The 22,126-nt window shown below is 46.2% G+C and overlaps 1 protein-coding gene across 1 annotated transcript in view; it reads left to right on the forward strand.

Moving 5' to 3' along the window:
• Nucleotides 1-22,126, forward strand: part of LOC308155426 (teneurin-1-like) — a gene marked incomplete at both ends in the record, with an annotated part of 166,571 nt that overhangs the window by 104,960 nt on the left and 39,485 nt on the right. The window contains 9 exon segments of the mRNA XM_080528746.1: nt 404-430; nt 788-934; nt 9,419-9,635; nt 11,410-11,529; nt 12,081-12,342; nt 16,688-16,955; nt 20,487-20,630; nt 21,033-21,282; nt 21,831-21,851. Coding sequence (XP_080384872.1) covers nt 404-430; nt 788-934; nt 9,419-9,635; nt 11,410-11,529; nt 12,081-12,342; nt 16,688-16,955; nt 20,487-20,630; nt 21,033-21,282; nt 21,831-21,851 — 1,456 coding nt within the window.

Here is a 22,126-nt window from a genome sequence, read left to right on the forward strand (position 1 = left end):
TCTCGCAAAAAAACAGAATAATTTGCTCCCATGTTTCGAAAGCGCACTCAATTAATGTGACTATACCTTGATAGAAACACTGCAGTTTGTCATCAGGGACTAATGGAATTGGGCACTACTGCAAAGTGACTGAAAGCCCATTTGAAAAGGAACCACAGGAACTTTTTATTTTTACCTCAGAAATGTACCTCAGTATGCTCTTGTGAAATACTCTCGCACTCTACTATTTGAGATGGGGGAATTAAGAGATATGTCTCTGTGGGTTAGTGTGGATCAAATCACCAAGCTTAGCTCCTGGCACATTAATAAGCTTTAATTATCTCTTCATGTGCCGTCATGCAAGTCTATATTTGTGCTCGGTAATCTCATCTCACTTCTTTTTATTTTATCTTCCCTGCGATAGCGCATTACCTGGATCTTGTTGTGAAAGGTAAGACGCCCCTCTTATTCTCCGAGTTCTACAAGACAGAATTAAGCATGATTTGTTCTATCGACGGACCCTTCTTGAAACTGTAATCAAAAATTGGACTCTATGATAGCTTCCAGCAATGGCCGAACCATAACCACGTTCCCATTAAATACCAGAAAACGGAACAGAAATATGTAAGGAATGTTTGGGAGAGTTGGACATCTGGATGGTATGTTAATACAAACGTGGGAGGCAGCATCTGTCCTGCCGTCTCCTTAATCGTGAGGAATGACCCATTGTTTTTGGCAGCGCTTTGAATCCCCGTCTCCCCCCCCCACCACCACCCGTCTCGCCCCCCCCCCCTCTCTCTCTCTCCAGACGGCTGCCCGGGCCTCTGCAACGGCCACGGTCGCTGCACCCTGGAACAGAGCGGGTGGCACTGCGTCTGCCAGGCGGGCTGGAGTGGCACGGGATGCAGTGTCGTCATGGAGACGGAGTGCGCTGACAACGTCGACAACGACGGAGGTAAGGTAGCCCCCCACCTCCCCCTCCCCCTCTCCCCCCCCCCCATTAGAGGATGACACCCGGCCACGCCTGTCTGAAGCTCCATCATGATTAATGACTTGACCTCTGCTGCTGGTGAAGGTCAGGGGGAACGAATATTCACAACCCCCGCCCCCCCCTCCACACACACACACCCCTCCTTTCTTCTTTCCCACCTCCAGTACACAGTACAGTAGGAAGCAGTAAACCGCCTCTCCTTCTTTCTTTTCATTTCTTTTTTTCTTTCGTTCTAAGTCTTCTATGCTATTCGGGCCCATGGCTTTCAGAGCCAAAGGGACCTCTAGTTTGGGTCGGGGTGATTTGCTGATAGTGTGCAGCTCTGCCTCTGCTCCTCGGAGGATTAATGCTTGAGTGTAGAGCGTCAGCCCCCCTGGTGTTGAAGGGGAACAGAGAGGCCGGGCTCTGGAGCTTTGGGCTTGGGTTCAGCGCCCGTGTCTTTGAAAGGGAACATGTGAGATGTATGGACGCCCTGCAGTGGATGCCATTTGAGAGAGAGGGTAACCTAGTTGTGCACTGACTTTACTTTACGTGTTATTGTTGTTTCAAAGTAAGACCCCCCCCCCCTCCCCCCCCAAAAAAAGATTGGTGTAAATAAAGAAGGCCTTGGTAGAAATGGAAAGTAGTGACCGTAGATTCTGTTGAAACTTTAAAGGAGCTACCCTTACCTTTTTCACTGTACTACTACAGCATAGAATGGCCTTATGCAGGGTATTGTGGAATGATAGTGTTTAAAAGTGAAAGCTCCCAACCAATAGTTTGTCATGTAGCTCCTTTAATACTGTATATATATATATATATATATATATATATATATATATATATATATATATATATAGAATAGTATTATTGGTTTCGGTTATACAGTGCAATGTTTATTCGAGCACCGAATAAAACTCTCATCCAAATCCAGTGCATGATCGGGTTAATATCCATCAAATGTACGTCTTTAAGTGAGATTAGATTAGATTAGATTAGATTAGATTAGATTAGATTAGATCAGATTCAACTTTACTGTCATCGACAGAGTACAAAGTACAAAGACAACGAACACGCAGTTTCGACATCTAACCAGATGTATGGACACTCAGTGCATCTAACCAGATGTATGGACACTCAGTGCATGCTGGGAGAGTATACGGTATTACAGTGAGTGGAAGTCAATGAATATAAAGTCAGTATACGTGCAATGAATACGACAGTCGAGTTAGTTCATTTGTTTGTGCGGTGGTGGTAAAGTAGATAAAAACATAAGGGCTGTGTGCATAAGTGAGAACCGCGGGAGGAAGCAGAGATGAGTCATTCGTCTCCCCCCCCGCTCCTCTACACGGTATCTGAGCTGGACTACCACTTAGAAGAAGCACCGCTCGGTCTTACGCTGAGAGTTCTTAATCACTGTCCTTTATCAGAGAAAGCTATCCTCCAGAGCTCCTGGAGCTACCAGCTCCTTCGTAAAAAGCATACATTTTGGTTAATTTCTACTGTCATCGCGTGTGTGTGTGTGTGTGTGTGTGTGTGTGTGTGCGTGTGTGCGTGTGTGTGTGTGTGTGTGTGTGTGTGTGTGTGTGTGTGCGTGTGTGCGTGTGTGTGTGTGTGTGTGTGTACGTGCGAGTGTGTGCGTGCGTGCGTGTGCGCGTGTGTACATGCCTGTGTATATGATAAGGTTTCTAGGATGTTTGAGTGTCTTTATTTGTTCGAGGGGAGATCATAAATCATGCACTGGTGTTTCCTGTCTTCCCCCGGTAGAAAACAAAGTCGTATTCAGTTGAGTCAAACGCAACATTCACTCCATCATTCTACAGTCTCATTTACAGTAGCTGATTGTTGGTACTTCAGTGAAGCGAAAGCCCCTGCGTTTTGGGTGAATTCCCATGACTGATGGGGGTTGTGGAGGTTGTGCACTCATTTGCCCTCCTGTGATGTGTACACCGGATGTACGCTCACTGAACACTTTATTAGGAACACTCTACTAATACTGGATTAGGGCCCTCCATTTTGCTGTGAATCTCCTGTTCTACCACATCCCAATGGTGTTCTACTGGATTCAGATCCGGTGACTGGGAAGGGCCAATGAAGAACACTGAACTCATTGTCATGTTCATGAAACCAGTTTGAGACGACTTTTGCTTTGTGCCATGGTACATTATCATGCTGGAAGTAACCAGAAGATGGTACATTGTGGCCATGAAGGGATGCACATGGTCAGCAACAATACTCAAACAGGCTGTGGCATTCAAGAGATGATTGATTGGTATTAACAGGCCCCAAAGTGTGCCAAGAAAACATTCCCCACACCATTACACCACTTGAATGAATGAATGAATGAATGAATGAATGGTCTTTATTGTCATTAATACAGTACAGGTACCATACAACGAAATTTAGGAAGGGGGGCTCCCCTGGTGCTAGGAAAAAACACTAAAAACAAGAAGGGAAAGAGCTGGTTTACATAAATAAAGGCTATACACTATCCACTATACTATACTACTATACTATACAAATAAAACACTCTGCTGTACTCTATGCTATGCTATAAATATCCTAACATTTCCTATCTCTGAACCTTATGTACACGAGGGTTGTCATATTGCACATAGTATTATTGCACATTCATTTAAAGTGTCGCAGTTTGCAGGTTTGAAATGTTCACAGTTGTATTTCAGTATTGCACTTGATTACAATCTTGTAGCTGCCATCAAATTGTCTAGATTGTCCAGGGCCTAGAACCTAGGTCTTTGCTGTGTTCAGGGCCGTAATGGACCTAGGGTAGAAGCTGAGCTTCAGTCTATTTGTCCTTGCGGACATGGTCCTGAACCGCCTGCCTGAGGGCAGCCGAACAAAGTGTTCGTTCCCAGGGTGGGATGGGTCTCTGGAGATCTTGGAGGCCTTCCTGAGGCAGCGTGTGTTGTACAGCTCTTCCAGAGAGGGGAGGGGGGCGCCGATGATCTTCTGGGACGATCTCACGACTCTCTGTAGCGCTTTCCTCTCTGCGGCTGTGCAGCTGGAGAACCACACGCAGATGCAGTAGGTGAGGATGCTCTCCACTGTGCAGCGGTAGAAGGTCACAAGCAGCTCCTGTCTGAGGTGGTATTTCCTGAGGACTCTCAGGAAGTAGAGCCGCTGTTGTGCCTTCTTGATGATGGCTGCTGTGTTGGTCTTCCAGGACAGGTCATCCTGTATGTGCACCCCCAGGAATCGGAGAGTTGAGACTCTCTCCACCCTCCCTCCATCGACGAGCAGGGGCTGGACCTCCGATTTTTTCCTCCTGAAGTCCACGATGATTTCCTGGGTCTTTGACTGGTTCAGCAGTAGGTTGTTAACCTTGCTCAGCTTGCCCAGCTGCTCCACCTCATCCCTGTACGCCGCCTCGTCCCCCCCGAGATGCAGCCCACCACGGTGGTGTCGTCTGCAAACTTTATGATGGAGTTGCTGGGGTGGACGGGGGTGAAGTCGTAGGTGTAGAGGTTGTAGAGGATGGGGCTTAGCACGCAGCCCTGGGGGGACCCAGTGCTGAGTCTGAGGGCTGTGGAGTTGTGGGAGCCCACCCGCACCCTCTGGGGGCGGTCAGACAGGAAGTCCTTGATCCATGCACAGATGGAGTGTGATAGTCCCAGGTCTAGTAGTTTGGTCACTAGCCTGTCTGGAAGGATAGTGTTGAAGGCAGAGCTGAAGTCCACAAAGAGCAGTCTCGTGTAGCTGTTCCCCCTCTCCAGGTGGGATAGAGTGGAGTGGAGAGTCGTCGCGATGGCGTCCTCTGTGGACCCGTGCGCTCTGTAGGCGAACTGGTATGGATCCAGGTTGGGCGGGAGGCGTGTGACTATGTGGGCCCGGACCAGTTTCTCGAAGCACTTCGTGATGATTCACCAATCATCATGAGTGCCACCGGGCGGTAGTCGTTTAGGCAGCTCGTGCTTTTCTTCGGGACTGGGATGATTGTTGAGGTTTTCAGGCAGGGTGGGATGGTGGCCTGGGACAGGGACTGGTTGAAGATGTTGGTGAAAACCCCGGCCAGCTGGTCGGCCCAGTCCCTCAGCACCCGTCCCAGGACGCCATCCGGCCCTGAGGCTTTTCTGGGGTCCACCGCCTTCAGCACGCGTCTCACTTCATGCTCTGTGAGGGTGAGACTGCTGGGAGCTGGAGAGAGTGGTGTTTGTGTTGTGGTTACCTCCGTTCGCCCCTCGTCGAAACGGGCGTAGAAGGAGTTCAGCTCTTCCGCCAGCAGGGGGTCGTCCTCAGCGGCTGTGAGCCTGTTGGCTCTGAAGTTTGTCATGTGCTGAACCCCCTGCCACACCCGCCTGGAGTCGTTGCTCAGGAAGCATTCCTCAATCTTCTCTCTGTGGTCTGCCTTGGCCTCCCGGATGCCACGGTTTAGGTTAGCCCTGGTGGTGCTGTACAGAAGTATGTCCTTCGCTGAGAAGGCGTTGTTCCTCTCCTTGAGCAGTTGTCGGACCTTCTCAGTCATCCATGGCTTCGTGTTGGGGTAGACCCGGACACGTTTGTCCACGGTGGCTGAGTTGGTGCAGTTCACTATGTGGTTCAGAACCGACGACGTGAACTGTTCCAGGTCCTCATGCTCATATTCCTGCCATGAGGTGTCATTCAGGCAGATCTGCAGTGGAGCGGACCCTGCTGGCCAGGTTCTGACAGTCTTAGTGGTGATGGGGGCACTTTTCCTGATGGGAGTGTAGGCTGGGATCAGGAGGATGGACACGTGGTCAGACATGCCTAGATGAGCTAGCGGTCTAGCCTTGTAGGCAAGCTTGATGTTGGTGTATACCTTGTCCAGTGTGTTATCTCCTCTTGTTGCACATTTAACATGCTGATAAAACTTGGGTAGTACTACCTTCAGGTCAGCATGATTGAAATCCCCCGCGATTATACAGTATGTACTGCTTGAGGATCTGTGCTCTGTCCACCACTGATGACGTCATGTAGCCGGGCTAATGCTAAGCTAGCATCCGCGCTAGGTGCGATGTAAACAGCTGTTATGTACACCGCGTTGAATTCCCTCGGGAGGTATGTGGGTCGGCATTTAACAGTCAAGTATTCCAGGTCTGGGGAGCAGTGGCTACTTACAGTTTTTGTGTTTAAGCACCAGCTGTCCTTCGTAGATATGATCAGGCCGCCTCCGCGCGTCTTCTCGCTAAGCAATGTCCTGTCCGCTCGGTGTAAAGTAGATAAGCCTTGTCTGACTGTAACGCAACCGCAGAGTCAATAATGGTGAGCTGAGCCAGGTTTCTGTGAGAATAATCACACAGCTATCCCCCACGGTGTTATTGGAAGCTACCTGCAGTCTCAGTTCGTCCATCTTGTTAGCTAGGGATCTTACGTTAGAGAGGAATATACTCGGCAAAGCTGGCTTGTCCGGGCACTTCCTCAGCCTAGCTAGCAGGCCTCCTCTGCAGCCCCGTCGTTGCTTGCGGTCCCTACGCCGACGTTTGCGCCTCAGGGCTGGGATTGGAATGGAATGGAATGGAATGGACTTTATTTGTCATTGCTACAGTACAGGTACCAAACAACGAAATTTAGGAGGGGTGGCTCCCCTGGTGTTAGGAAAGGAAAAAAAATAAAATAAAATAGAAAAAGCATAAAATCACAAGAAGGTAAGGAGCTGGTTTACATAAATAAAGGCTATGTACACAATCCACTGTACTATACTGCACAGATAGTCAACTAGGGTTGTCATATTGCACAAAAGTATTTTTTCATGTTATTTTAAAGTGTCACAGTTTGCAGGCTTGAAATGTACATGTTTGTGCCTCAGCACTAGCTGCCATACAATCCGTCCGGACTGTCCTGGGCCCAGAACATAGGCCTTTGCTGTGTTCAGGGCCTTGACGGCCCTGTGGTAGAAGCAGTTCTTCAGTCTGTTTGTCTTAGCGGCCGGGGTCCTGTACCTCCTATTCGAGGGCAGCCTGATAAAGTGTACGTGCCCAGGGTGGGTCGGGTCCCTGGAGATCTTGGAGGCCTTCCTGAGACAGCGTGTGTTGTACAGCTCTTCCAGAGAGGGGAGGGGGGCGCCGGTGATCTTCTGTGCTGTTCTCACGACTCTCTGTAGCGCGTTTCTCTCCGCTGTTGTGCAGCTGTGGAACCAGTTGCAGATGCCGTAGGTGAGGATGCTCTCCACTGCGCCGTGGTAGAAGGCCACCAGTATCTCCTGCTTGTTGTGTTCTTTCCTGAGGCATCTCAGGGTGTATAGCCGCTGTTGTGCCCTCTTGATGGTGCCTTTTGTGTTGTCCTTCCAGGCCAGGTCATCCCGCATGTGATGTCCCAGGAATCGGAGGGTTGAGACTCTCTCCACGCTCTCTCCGTCGATTGTGTACCATTGTTCTCCCGGTGAGCGGGCTATGTCGTGAGGAATCCTTTGTTGTTTCAGGAATTCCGCTGTTACAGTCCTCTCGTTTTTCGTACCAACTTCTAGTAAGTCGTGCCTGCTGTAGGTACTATTTACACAACAGTTCCCTATAAGTACTGAAATAAAAATGTACATACAAATGTACTTAAAGGCCCTAAAAAGCACCAGCGTACGGAGCTCTCCCAGCCTCGCGTGTGAACGCGCCGCCATCTTGGATATTCATTCACTTGAATGAATGAGAAGGTGTTCCTAATAAAGTGTTCATTAGTGTACTGTATTGTGTCAGAATCCCAGAACATATTCCTATTTTAATCTCAGCTGAACTTCATTATAAACGCCATATATATTCCAAATGAGGCCTCATCAGTGGCATCAGGAAGAAAAAAATAAACGGCAAATGATCATTTGAAAATGACCCGTGATTAAGAGCAGAGATAATGACTTTTCTAGCCAGCTGTAACTGAGCCACTATACGCAGCTGTCATTCTGAGCCGGCTGGTTGCTAATGCACAATGTTTATTTGACTTAATTTTGCAGGTGTGAAAGGTTATATCAATTCACCCCGAAACAATGTTCTCATTATATTTGTTCTATTGTTGGTTTCAATTGTAGGTATGAACGGGTTGATATACTGAAGAATGCCCAAGCTGAAAGAGGGACAATGTTGTTATGTGCTTTGCTGCCCCTGGCTACACTGAAAATGCATAACGTACACATGCTATGTTTTCTAATAGTAAATAATAGGATTTTTCCACATATAGGCAAATATGTGCTCTCCTTGTAAACAAGCTAAACATAATTGGTCAGATTATGTAAAAAACTCAATTTAGAATTGGAGATAGAACCTTATAATTCTAACGTCACGAGTTTGCAAAGAAAAGTATTTTTGTTTATGTGTGTAAATCCAAAAAGACTTGAGACGCCAACGGGAGGGCGGTGTGGTCAGACCTGCTGCAGCGCCGGCCAGCCCTGCCAGACAGCGTGAGGCTGGGCGCCATGCCTCTGTTACTGAGGGACCACATTACCACCGTGTTATGGCTTTGGGCCCGATGGCTCTGTTAGCATGCTAGTCATTAACTGGAATTAAAGCGTGTCCGTTTTCTTTGGCAGAGGTTAAATCATTATACCGTACATTGTTTTCACAATAACAGTAATTATGACTTTTTAGTAATTATACATTAGTAATACTTATTACATCTTCCTGACGTCTTAAGTCCTGTATGTGTCTGACCGTAAGTCAAAGACGTCGTGTTTTCCTGAGGTAATGACCGCAGATAATGATAGTGTACTGAACTGACGTCGGTTCGAAGCGTTATACAGATTTTAATGACCGTTGCACTTGTTCCTGTTTGTGTATTGTTCATTCCGGCAAAGTGATGAATGTCAGTGTTCAATTAGCCACTATCGAGCCGCGGCGTCTGAAAGGAGGGTATGGATTGAATGGAGCTCTGCGTGCCCTTGTAGACCCACGTGTGTTAGCCATTGAAGAGGAGATAATTAAGAAAAGCTGCTGTACAATTATAGAGCAGCGTTCAAGTACAGTACGCTGTATTAAGACTGGGTCAATCCCATCACTTTGCTTCCCGTCAGCTAGGAGCTAACCATATTGTTATTCCTCAGCTTATGTTCTCCATTTTTCCCAGTGTATGAATCACGGTAGATAAGCCTTGTCTGACTGTATCAAGGGGGATGTGGATGGGTGCTGTCGATGCGGAGAGCGTTATTGATTCTTCCATATCATTTGGGATATTTTACTTACAGGTTAAAACCCGGGATTTATTCTCCATTTCAAAGGGGTTTCTGCTACTTTTGAATGTTATCCCAAACAACACAAAGCCATTCTGAAACGCTACCCTGCAGTGGATATCCCATAGTGGAACCCCACAACCCAGGGCTCAGGTTAAAAGTAGTGGACTATGGGGAGTTGAGTTCTGGTTAAAAAAAAAACTGAAATGAGGAAAAAAAACTGTAAAAAGAAACGAGTGAGCGGAATATGATATCATCTGAGACAACGTCCTGGTAAGCGAGAGATGCAAACGGAGAGACCGTGGGCCGTGTTGTGATTCCAGTACGTATCGTTTGTGTGGTCGTAGATGGACTGACCGACTGTGTGGACCCGGACTGCTGTCAGCAGCCTAGCTGTCACACCGGCCCTCTGTGCCAGGGCTCCCCGGACCCCCTGGACCGCATCCAGCAGAGCCCCACCCCCTTCGCCTCCCTCCTATCACGCCTCTTCTACGACCGCGTCGACTTCCTGGTTGGGAAGGACAGCACCCATGTCTTCCCTGGTGACGTCCCGTTCGACAGCAGGTAGAATACACAGTACCAATATAACAACAGCCAGGGAGAGGGGAGAAGGGAGAAGTTGTACTTGTAGTTCTGGCTGTTCTAGTGTTAATGACCCCACCCACAGCTGTTCTAGTGTTAATGACCCCACCCATGGCTGTTCTAGTGTTAATGACCCCACCCATGGCTGTTCTAGTGTTAATGACCCCACCCACGGCTGTTCTAGTGTTAATGACCCCACCCATGGCTGTTCTAGTGTTAATGACCCCACCCATGGCTGTTCTAGTGTTAAATGACCCCACCCATGGCTGTTCTAGTGTTAAATGACCCCACCCATGGCTGTTCTAGTGTTAATGACCCCACCCATGGCTGTTCTAGTGTTAAATGACCCCACCCATGGCTGTTCTAGTGTTAATGACCCCACTCATGGCTGTTCTAGTGTTAATGACCCCACCCATGGCTGTTCTAGTGTTAAATGACCCCACCCATGGCTGTTCTAGTGTTAATGACCCCACCTATGGCTGTTCTAGTGTTAATTACCCCACCCATGGCTGTTCTAGTGTTAATGACCCCACCCATGGCTGTTCTAGTGTTAAATGACCCCACCCATGGCTGTTCTAGTGTTAATGACCCCACCCATGGCTGTTCTAGTGTTAATTACCCCACCCATGGCTGTTCTAGTGTTAATGACCCCACCCATGGCTGTTCTAGTGTTAATGACCCCACCCATGGCTGTTCTAGTGTTAATGACCCCACCCATGGCTGTTCTAGTGTTAAATGACCCCACCCATGGCTGTTCTAGTGTTAAATGACCCCACCCATGGCTGTTCTAGTGTTAATGACCCCACCCATGGCTGTGCTAGTGTTAATGACCCCACCCATGGCTGTTCTAGTGTTAAATGACCCCACCCATGGCTGTTCTAGTGTTAATGACCCCACCTATGGCTGTTCTAGTGTTAATGACCCCACCCATGGCTGTTCTAGTGTTAATGACCCCACCCATGGCTGTTCTAGTGTTAAATGACCCCACCCATGGCTGTTCTAGTGTTAAATGACCCCACCCATGGCTGTTCTAGTGTTAATGACCCCACCCATGGCTGTTCTAGTGTTAATGACCCCACCTATGGCTGTTCTAGTGTTAATGACCCCACCCATGGCTGTTCTAGTGTTAATGACCCCACCCATGGCTGTTCTAGTGTTAAATGACCCCACCCATGGCTGTTCTAGTGTTAATGACCCCACCCATGGCTGTTCTAGTGTTAATGACCCCACCCATGGCTGTTCTAGTGTTAAATGACCCCACCCATGGCTGTTCTAGTGTTAATGACCCCACCCATGGCTGTTCTAGTGTTAAATGACCCCACCCATGGCTGTTCTAGTGTTAAATGACCCCACCCATGGCTGTTCTAGTGTTAAATGACCCCACCCATGGCTGTTCTAGTGTTAATGACCCCACCCATGGCTGTTCTAGTGTTAATGACCCCACCTATGGCTGTTCTAGTGTTAATGACCCCACCCATGGCTGTTCTAGTGTTAATGACCCCACCCATGGCTGTTCTAGTGTTAAATGACCCCACCCATGGCTGTTCTAGTGTTAATGACCCCACCCATGGCTGTTCTAGTGTTAATGACCCCACCCATGGCTGTTCTAGTGTTAAATGACCCCACCCATGGCTGTTCTAGTGTTAATTACCCCACCCATGGCTGTTCTAGTGTTAAATGACCCCACCCATGGCTGTTCTCGTGTTAATGACCCCATCCATGGCTGTTCTAGTGTTAAGAGCCGTTTCTCTCCTAGCCGAGCCTCTGTGATTCGGGGTCAGGTGGTGGCGCTGGATGGGACTCCGCTGGTGGGCGTGAACATCAGTTTCCAGCAGTACCCCGAATTCGGCTTCTCTGTCAGTCGCCAAGACGGCAGGTAAGTGGATAGTGTATAATTATCGTCCTATTGGGATATTGTCATATTGGGAAAGGCAGAAATCAGAGGACAGGCTCATTGCACTCAACGCATTGGAAAGGAATGACAAAACGGTATCAAACATGACCATTCCTCATTCAGTTCCATGCATTACAATGAGGCCAAGCTTCTACCTAACACATTTGCTTATGGTGCTTTGCAACATGGCCTTATTGAGTACTTATTGGGGCGGCTGTGGCGCAGGAGGTAGAGTCGCCGTCTAATGATCACAAGGTTGGCAGATCAGCGGTTCGAGACCCGGCTGGCCACATGTCGAAGTGTCCTTGGGCAAGACACTGAATCCCAAAATTGCTCCCAGTGAGCGGGCCAGCGCCTTGCATGACAGCTTGCCGCCATTGGTGTGTGAATGTGTGTGTGAATGGGTGAATGAGAGGCTGTTGTAAAGCGCTTTGGAGCAGCAAAAAAGGCGCTATATACTGTAAGTGCAGTCCATTTACCATTACCAAACTAACCAGGTGTTGATTCCGTGTTTGTGTTTGTGTTGGGTCCAGTTTTGACCTGGTGGCCGCGGGAGGGATCTCCGTCTCTCTGGTCTTCCAGCGTGCGCCCTTCATCACGCAGAAACGCACCCTCTGGTTGCCATGGAACCAGTTTGTGGTGGTGGAGAAGGTCACCATGGCGCGGGCAGAGTCTCGACCTCCCGTCTGTGACCTGAAGAACCTGGTCAGTCCGTACCCCATCGTCCTGCCCTCCCCTCTGACCCGCTTCGCCAGCGCCTGTGAGGAGAGAGGTCCGGCCATCCCAGAGCTCCAGGTACGCCCCCCCCCGCCGCGGTCCGCTTCCATGTCCGCTGTCCTCCCGGCGCTCGCTCAACTCTCAACGATCGCCTAGCCCTCCCGTCGTGTTGGGGTCAAATCTGAGTGATTTACAACTTTCATCAATCATAAATATTGTGTTTTTACATTCCATTGCCTCAAGGCCTTGTGATATCCTCCACACTAGGCTTTTGAACATGTCAAATTGCTGATCACCACTTTCACAACCCTCGTGTACATAAGGTTCAGAGATAGGAAATGTTAGGATATTTATAGCATAGCATAGAGTACAGCACAGTGTTTTATTTGTATAGTATAGTAGTATAGTATAGTGGATAGTGTATATAGCCTTTATTTATGCAAACCAGCTCTTTTCCCTTCTTGTTTTTAGTATTTTTTTCCTAGCACCAAGGGAGCCCCCCCTCCTAAATTTCGTTGTATGGTACCTGTACTGTATTAATGACAATAAAGACCATTCATTCATTCATTGAATTTTTAGAGGTTTAGTCAACTTTGTAACACCTGTGGTGTTCCCGGGTCAAAAATTACCGCCATAGGAAATGAATGGGTAACCCTAGATTATGTTCATCCATCGGATGGAAAACATCCCCCATACACACCCACACATCCACAACCAGTACATTTCAGTGTCTATTCTTTGTATATTCACTGCAGTTGTTCATGTGAACCGCTAGTCTGAGACATTGTTTATAGCTTAAAAGGGTGTTCAATAAAATGTGGTGATGATTCATCGTTTTTGTGTTAATGTAAGAGCAGTTAAAACAAACCAGTCAAATTTGACCAGGAACACCAAAGTAAGTAGGGAGAAACGAACACGACAGGAGGGCTAGACAATACTTTTTCCAGCAATTGCGTATAGTACATTTCATGCGTGTAGCAATCGATTAAGTTTCAGATAAATACCTTTTTTTAAATTGTTTTATATATATTCTCAGTTTCCTGAGTAGCATATTGACTATTGTCTAATGTCTCGCGTCCTGTCGCTCAACTCTCAACGATCCACTTGACAAAACCTTTTCAGCAATGCCTGAAGTACATTCCGTGCGTGCGACACTCTCTAATGTCTTGTATCCTGTCTAATTTTCACCTGAGTCTTATTGTACCTGTGAAATCATCATCTTAGAATCTCACTCTAATCAGTTGCCGTGGCGCTGGTTTGACAGAGCTGCCATCTGTTCCATATACCCTGGTATATTATACCTTTGGGAGGTGTGTTGCACAATACTATTTTTGTTGAAGGAGATGATAATAATACTGATAGAGATTTTAATGAGGCCCCTGCTCACAACAAATGAAGCTGTGTGCAGTGAAGTATGGATGTAGGGTTCAGATGGTTGCCCCTAATTACAATTCCTCTACATGGCTAATGATATAGTATACAGTATGTACAGTATGTCTATTTAATGTTCCACGGTTTAAAAGTGTGTATGTAGTTAAGTTTCTTAAGTTGTTGTTACTGAAAGTAGTAAAAGATTATGCAGTTGAATAGGTCGTTCTCAGTTAAAAGATAACAAAATATTAGCATTCTGGCTAGTTTAACTGTTTAACTGATTCATGTCACTATTTCGTGGACAGAGATTGAACACTTAGTGATAGGATTGAACCCTTAAAATATACATTACAGTACTGTATGTCTCCTCCAGCCTTTCTAATGGTGTCAAATATGTGACGGCAGCTGGTGAAACCAGGAACAAGTCGCCAACCGACGGACCGTTCAGACTTTTATTCTGAAAAATGTAAATAAATGTCAACGTTGTTGAAAATCAATTACACACTCGCTAGTCAAGCCAAAACATTGCAACGCAATGGATTCGGTGAGTAATCCTCACTACTACCTATAATTAGTGTAGAGTAGTGTGGATTACTCAGCGAATCCATTGCGTTGCAATGTTCTGGCTTGACTAGCGAGTGTGTCATTGACTTTCAACAACGTTGACATTTATTTACATTTTTCAGAATAAAAATCGGAACATTTTGATTGGTTGGCGACTTGTTCTCCCCTTTCAGCTGCTGTCACATATGAGTAGCGTACTGTCACATATGAGACATCTACTACCCCCCAGCACTGCCTCTCCTGAGACACCTGCTTTTCCCCTATACTATGTCTCCTAAGACTTCAACTGCCCCCCCCCCTCTTGTACTGTTTCTCCAGTGTCTATAAAAATAAAATAAAATAAAATGTTTCTTCTATCACAACGACTGCCAATGGTCCTTGGCCTGAGCTAGATTACTCTTCCTGCTACGACTAGTGAACTGATGATTCACTTGCTTAGTCAAATAAGGAATAAGGCGTCTGCTAAATGCCAAAAATGTAAATGTAATATGAGTAGCATACTGTAGCATATTGTAGCATAATGTAGCATATTGTAGCATACTGTAGCATATTGTAGCATACTGAAGCATATTGTAGCATACTGTAGCATATTGTAGCATACTGTCACATATGTGACAGGGCATGGTTAAAAAGTCCGCAACTAGGGCAAAATAATTTTTCAGTTTTTTCCAGATTATGAAAGGGTAGATTGTAAGCTTTAAAATGATGCGTCATACATTGAAATCTGAAACAAGTTGAAGAAGTCATGGATATTTGAATGTTGATACCCCCTGAACCACCGTACTGAGATATCCTCTCTGAACGTCTTCAGAGACGTTTTTCACAGAGGTAATGGGTGGGAACAATAGCTGGTTAACTCCACCCTAATCACTCCCTCAAGACAACCACACCCTCAAGACAACCACTCCCCCATTACACTACCTGTCATTACCTACCTGTCATCTGTCAGTGGGGTTGTTGCAGGGCTGACACGTTTAAATAGCTAAACAATAATAATAATAATAATAATAATAATAATAATAATAATAATAATTCAAGATTCATGATTTCTTATTGCCATGTGTGCCAAAAGTTTATTACATCCCATTACAAGTACAAGAGAGTAAAATTCATGGCAATGGAAAAAATTAGGCAAGATACAATTGAGCAATACAATAATAGAATGGTAAACAATTATAATGTTGTGTCCGTGTGCATGCATTTATCATTATAGTCCATAAAGCATCTAGTGGGACTTCGGTGTAGTTCCTTCCCATCCCATCTGGGCATCAAAGCTGTAATAAAAAAAGAAGACAGTACATTTAAAATGATTGCCCACTGTTACCAACACCACTTTTAATGAAATAGCCTACTACTATCTTCATAAAATAGAATTGCTTATACAATGACAATGACAAATACCTGAAGTGCTGGTGACTCATCAAGGTGTCATTTCTCAGAACCTCTCACCTCCTCATTCTGTAACACAAATGTCAGGTCAGAGGTGTGGACACACTGCTAGTGTAGGTTTTCCATAGACTCAGTGTACTGTACTTGTACTGAAGTAGGCTAGTGAAATCATTTAAATTCACAGTATTATTCTACAGCAAATCTACATATCAATGAATTAATCATTATTTTTGATTCCACACAACATTATCGTTCATTACAAAAGCATTTACTTTTTCTATAATCTATTATATCTCTAACAAAGCTAGCTAGCTAACAAGCTAACACTTGTTTGGCTAGCTGGTACACACAAACACACTAAAATGGTGCATGAAACATATTTAAGCAATATCACACGAGAGGGAGTGTGTTATACTGAATATCAGCACGGCTGTGATTCGGTCATAGGTACGAGGCCGCAGGGTAACTCACTAAAACTTACCCAAGAACACAACAGAAGGTCTGTCTGCAGACGACTGTCCCAAGAATAGTGAACTGTGGAGATCAATGTCTGACATTCCGTTGTCATCTGTCATCGTCAGATTCGGAGTTCCCGTGTTCGGAGTTCCCATTATGTATAGTCCAATATGAAGGAGTTCATTAATTGCCCACTGTCAATATTTCTGCCTGCTTTTGAAATTCTGTTGATAGCATTAGCTTCAGCATCCATCTTGTAAACTTGTAAACAGATCCACATCGCAGATGGCTACTTACATACAGCTGGGGTGGGCGTGGCTACACACACTGCCACACTAATACGAATAATACCCCCAACCCGACTTTGCTAAGTAAATGTAGGTATTTAGTGAATGTAAAACTGTTGGATATGATATCGAGTGGGTTCTTCATCGCTTCGTTTGTCGTCCTATGCCAAAAACCGGAAAACACATTTGTTCACAACAAGACTTGTTTGGCTCGATTGTGAGCTTTTACAATTGCCGAGATGGGGACCTATTAATCAAACCCTGTCACATATGAGTAGCATATTGTAGCATATTGTAGCATACTGTAGCATATTGTAGCATATACAACAGAAGCTAAAGGTAATTCTCTTCCTCAGGCTGTCCAGGAGGAGATCACCATCCCTGGCAGCTTCTTAACGCTGAGCTACCTGAGCGCCCGTTCCCCGGGCTACAAGTCTTTGCTGCGCGTCATCCTGACTCACTCCCTGGTCCCGCCGGGCCTGGCTAAGGTCCACGTGTCCACTGCCATCGAGGGCCGCTTGTTCCAGAAGTGGTTTCCGGCCGCCCCTAACCTGGTCTACGTCCTGGCCTGGAACAAGACTGACGTGTACGGGCAGAAGGTGGTGGGCCTGGCCCACACACTGGGTAAGCAGCACTCCAGTTGAGGGGGGAATGAGGGGGGATGGCAAATAAAAACGGTCCAAATCATCCCCCTTCTAAAACTGCCATCCCCCCTTTCCATCCCTTATGTCATTTCTATCAGTGAACGTGGTATTACTGCTATTTCAACATTTAGTTTTGTGCATATTGAGTAAAATACTGTGGGCGAGGGAGGGGGCACGCACACATCCAATGACATTTTTTACCAAGTCACTGACGCTGTGGGGATGCAAAAATTGTTACAATTTGAGTACTGTGGGTAAGCCAGTGTGCAAAAAATACTGACATTCACATTCACGCCATAGTCTGCTGGACTTTCCCTCCTTTTCACGTCCATGTTCAGCCTAAGCAGTCCTGTAAAATGAGTCTGGAATGATTGTTAGGCTGACTGGTTAGGCTGCTTGGATTGCCAATTTGTAACGGCAGGTTTCTTTCAGAATACCTCTTACAACATCCATTTCCAGTGTCAATTGTTGAAGTATAAAAACGAATAAAGGACGCACACCCAAGGTGAGGCCTCTGACTAACGGAACGTAACTCAACGCTTGTTGACAATGAAAGTCGCAAATGAAAGTTCTCTTCTCGTCATTTGCCCTGTTAGCGTTCAGGTTGGGTTGAAGTCTCAGAGACATTTTTCATTGAACACATATGAATTGTTTCAGAGGTTGATTTAGTGGTCATTGACCCGTACTAACTCTTTCAGGTTGATTTAGTGTTGTGGTTGCCTGTTGGGGGGACTGCGACTACTGATTCATTGTTGCAATTTGTCTTAATAGAGAGAGAGAGAGAGAGAGAGAGAGAGAGAGAGAGAGAGAGAGAGAGAGAGAGAGAGAGAGAGAGAGAGAGAGAGAGAGAGAGAGAGAGCAGGCTGTTATCTCTCTGATTCTCTATAAGCATTTCTCTCTTGATTGCCGCTCACCATGCCTTGTATGACTATTTAGAAACAAGTATTGTTTCTCAGCTGCTGCAAGAAAACGTATGGTTGCTGCCACCTTTCTGCCTCTCTTGGACTACGGTGATGTCTTGTACATGAATGCCTCTGCTACCTCTCTTCAACATCTGGATGCAGTTTACCATGGCGCATTAAGGTTTATAACAGGCTGTAAACCCCTTATGCATCACTGTGTGCTATACTCTCTGGTTAACTGGTCATCTCTCTCTATCCGCCGAACCCTTCACTGGTATATTTTCATTTACAAATCCATCCTGGATCTGGTCTGCTCCCCTCCTACCTTTCTAACCACCTGTCACACAAGCAATCCGTCTACGGCCTTCGCACACAGGACATCATCACATACTCCATCCCCTTGGTCCGGACCATGAAAGGCAAAAGGGCGTTCTCATTTGCAGCCCCTTCCTCTTGGAATTCTTTACAGCAGAGTCTGAAACTGTCTCATCTGATCCCTCTTTCCAGTTTCAAGCTCTTGCTGAGAGACATACAGTGCGAGTCTATGATTTGTTCTTGCAATTGAGTTGACCCTCCCTTTTGCCCATTACTGACCCCTCCCTGTCCCTAGCTCTTTAGCTGTCTAGTTTTAGGTTTTGTAGTTTTAGTTTAGTTTTAGATTATCTTAGACTGTTTTAGACTAGTTTTAGTTTTAGACTATGTCGTTTTAGTTTAGTTTTAGACTATATTGACGGAAAGTTTTAGATTATCTTAGACTGTTTTAGACTCGTTTTAGTTTTAGACTATGTAGTTTTAGTTTAGTTTTAGACTATGTCGGCCAGGTTTTGTATTGTATTTGTTTGTGGTGGATGTTGTATGCCTGTGAACAGGTCACACTTGAAAATGAGCCCTTGGGGCTCAATGTGTTTTTTACCTGTATAAATAAAGGTTAAATACATTTAAAATGATACATTTAAAAAGATAGCACAGCTGTTTTTTTGATTGCCTTGTTGGTTTGTGTTGGACTCCTTTCTCAGTGAAGGCCCAGTTTATTCTGTGTGTATTCAGATCCTGGATGGTGGATATGAGGTAGGTGACAGTCTGGGATAGAAATAGGAGGTCCTGGAGATGTGATGGACCATTTATCTGTAAATAACATTGGACACATGGCACAATTAGAAATGACATCAAAGCCAAATTGAAATTCGAAACACACATTTTGTTATTTGCGAACATATTTTCATCTGCACGCCAAGCGAGGAAGAGATAAGGAGAAGAAGACGAAGAACGTTGGTAATTTATTCATTTATCTGTATGTACCAGTGGGAATTGAGCTCTACCTCAAACCCCATACTTTCTCTCTCCCTCCCTCTCTCATGCTTTCTCTGTCTCTTTACCCCTCTCTCTCTCTCTCTCTCTCTCCCCCCCTCTCTCTCTCTCTCTCTCTCTCTCTCTCTCTCTCTCTCTCTCTCTCTCTCTCTCTGTTGCTGATAGAAACAGGGGCTGATCTATCATGGTGACACAAGTAGAAGCCTGTAGCTATGCTGTGTAAATGACTATGCCCTGCTTGTTGTGTGTGTTTACCTGCATTTCCCTCTCTGTGTGTGTGTGTGTGTGTGTGTGTTATGTGTATGTGTGTGTGTGTGTGTGTGTGTGTGTGTGTGTGTGTGTGTGTGTGTGTGTGTGTGTGTGTGTGTGTGTGTGGGTGTGTGTCTGTGTGTGTCTGTGTGTGGGCGCACGCGCGTTCATGTGAGTGAGAGTGTGAGAGAGAGAGGGAGAGGGAGAGAGGGAGAGACAGCGAGACCAAGCAATTGTGTGAGCCTGCCCGCATACTGTGGAGATGCAGTAGAGCATGATGATATCAGTGATGCATTAAAAAGCCTCCCGAGACTGTCCGACTGTTAGCACACACACACACACACTGGCCTGGCTCCTCTACAAACATGAACCATCATTCACCCTGTACCAGGGATCACAGCAGCTCCAGATTTACTGCAGTGTTACGTTGCGTCTCACCAGCCAGCCGCACCATAACCAAACTATTCAGGGTGTGTTTTGGATGTACAGCACGATGTACAACACAGTAAATCAAATCGAATCCAATTTGATTTGTATAAGCGCATTTCTCACAAAATGTTACCCAATCATGCGCTTCACAAAGATCAAAGAAGTTAAAGCCAGTTAAAAAGGCAAGATGGGGTAAGTAAGTGTCTTAAAATGTTTCCAGAGTTTTGGACAATCTCAGGCTCTCAGGGTGTTCCATAGTCTGGCAGTATATATGTTACGGTACATGTGGGAATACGGTACATGTGGGAAAACTAGGGTTAGGGTTAGGTGCTACGTCGACTTGGTACATGCTGGCATGTCTAACCCTAACCCTAACCCTAACCGTGGCACCCTAGCACCTAACCCTAACCCTAGTTTTCCCACATGTACCGTATTCCCACATGTACTGTAACATATATACTGAAAGCTGTCTCTCCATATCTCTTGGTCCTGGCTTCTGGCACCGTCAGGAGTTCAGTACCGGTGGACCTCAGGGGGAACACATCACCAGCAGTATTTTTTTTGGTCTAGACCGTTTAGGGTTTAGGCGCCGCATTGAACGGCCGCGCCTTCGTGTCTCCCAGTCTCTGTAGGCTACGAGTACGAGTCCTGTCCCGACTTCGTGGTGTGGGAGAGGAGGACGGCGCAGCTGCAGGGCTTCGAGATGATCGCCTCCAACCTGGGCGGCTGGTCCCTGAACCAACACCACATCCTGAACCTCCAGAGCGGTGAGAGAGCAGTGGAGGAGGAGCCGGCGGAGGTAGAAAACCGCAGGACGGAGGGCTCGTCGTCCAAAACGTTACGGAACGGAACGAGAAACGTTTATCGAAAACCGTAAACCGGTCCTCATTCTGTTCCGTCAAGTTTTTTTTTTACGACGAGCCTATCCTCCGATTTCGACCTCCGCCAGCCTCCCGTGTGGATGAAAGGGGCCTCCTGTGCACCTGCGCCTCTTTGGCGTCCACCTGAAAACAAACACACTTACCCACAATGCATCCCCCCCTTTCGTTGAGGACCTTGAGGAACCTACTAGGGAGGATCTAGTGGTTCTTGTGGTTCTGGGGTGTGGGGAGGATTCATTGTGTGTGTGTGGTGTTTTTTTTTCCCCTCCGGTCGCCATGGCGATGCAGGTATCCTCCACAAAGGGAATGGGGAGAACATCTTCATTTCCCAGCAGCCTCCAGTCATCCACACGGTCATGGGCACAGGGACGGTGCGCACCATCCCCTGTCCCAGCTGTAATGGCCCCGCCCTGGGAGGCAAGCTCTACGCCCCCGTGGCCATGGCGTGTGGCTCGGACGGGAGCGTCTACGTGGGGGATTTCAACTTCGTCAGGAGGATACTCCCCAACGGCTTCGCCATCAGCATCCTAGAGCTGAGGTGACCCTTGACCCTTCTTTTATCGCGTTTCGTCGTCTTTTCATCGACTTTGTGTCCATGACGATTAAATTGAATCTGAATCCGATGTTGATTGATTTTCTATTTTATGTACAGTATGTTGCCAGTTTTACATTAGGGATGCAACCAATATTGCCTTTAAATGACTAACTAATTAAATGATGATTATATAATGATTGGAGCACTTTGAGCTGCAACATTTGCAGGAAAATAAAAAGTTATTATTATTATTATCATTATTATTATATTATATGTAAGCCCAGTGTCAAATTGTAGATGAACTGCTCTGTTTTGATGCGTTAAGTAATAACAAAAGTGTTATTAGTGATACTGTTACGATTGTTCTGTTTTCCAGGTAAGATCGACAATAGATCAGGAACTAAGCTAGATGTATACACTCTACGTGAACTGAACAGTGAACATTATCGCAAAGTCTTCCTAAATGTACTCATTGAACCAAAGGGATGCCTAATCTTCCTGGATAAGAATTAATCCTTGTGTTTCTCCTCTCTTTAACGCAACGCCGCTAGAAACCGAGATATCAGGCACAGGTACGTCTTGCTATATTTTCTTGGGAGCAGCTTTTCTTTTATGGAATTTCAGCTGATACTGCCAACCTCCGTTTCACAGCTGAAAGAAGATGTTCTCATTTGGCTACAGGGATAGAGGATAAGAAGTATCGGAAAGAATGCGTCAGTATTGACGTGTATTGACCTGGATTTTTTGGGAAGGATGAGAAAATTGGGCTCACCCCCCCCCCCCCCCCGGACAGCTCTCATCTCACACAGAGATAGGATTCACCTTCCCATGCGGCTGTCATGTTCTC

The sequence above is a fragment of the Nansenia antarctica genome (assembly GCF_963989245.1).
Source record: "Nansenia antarctica genome assembly, chromosome: 4".
NCBI classification, from domain to species: Eukaryota; Metazoa; Chordata; class Actinopteri; order Argentiniformes; family Microstomatidae; genus Nansenia; species Nansenia antarctica.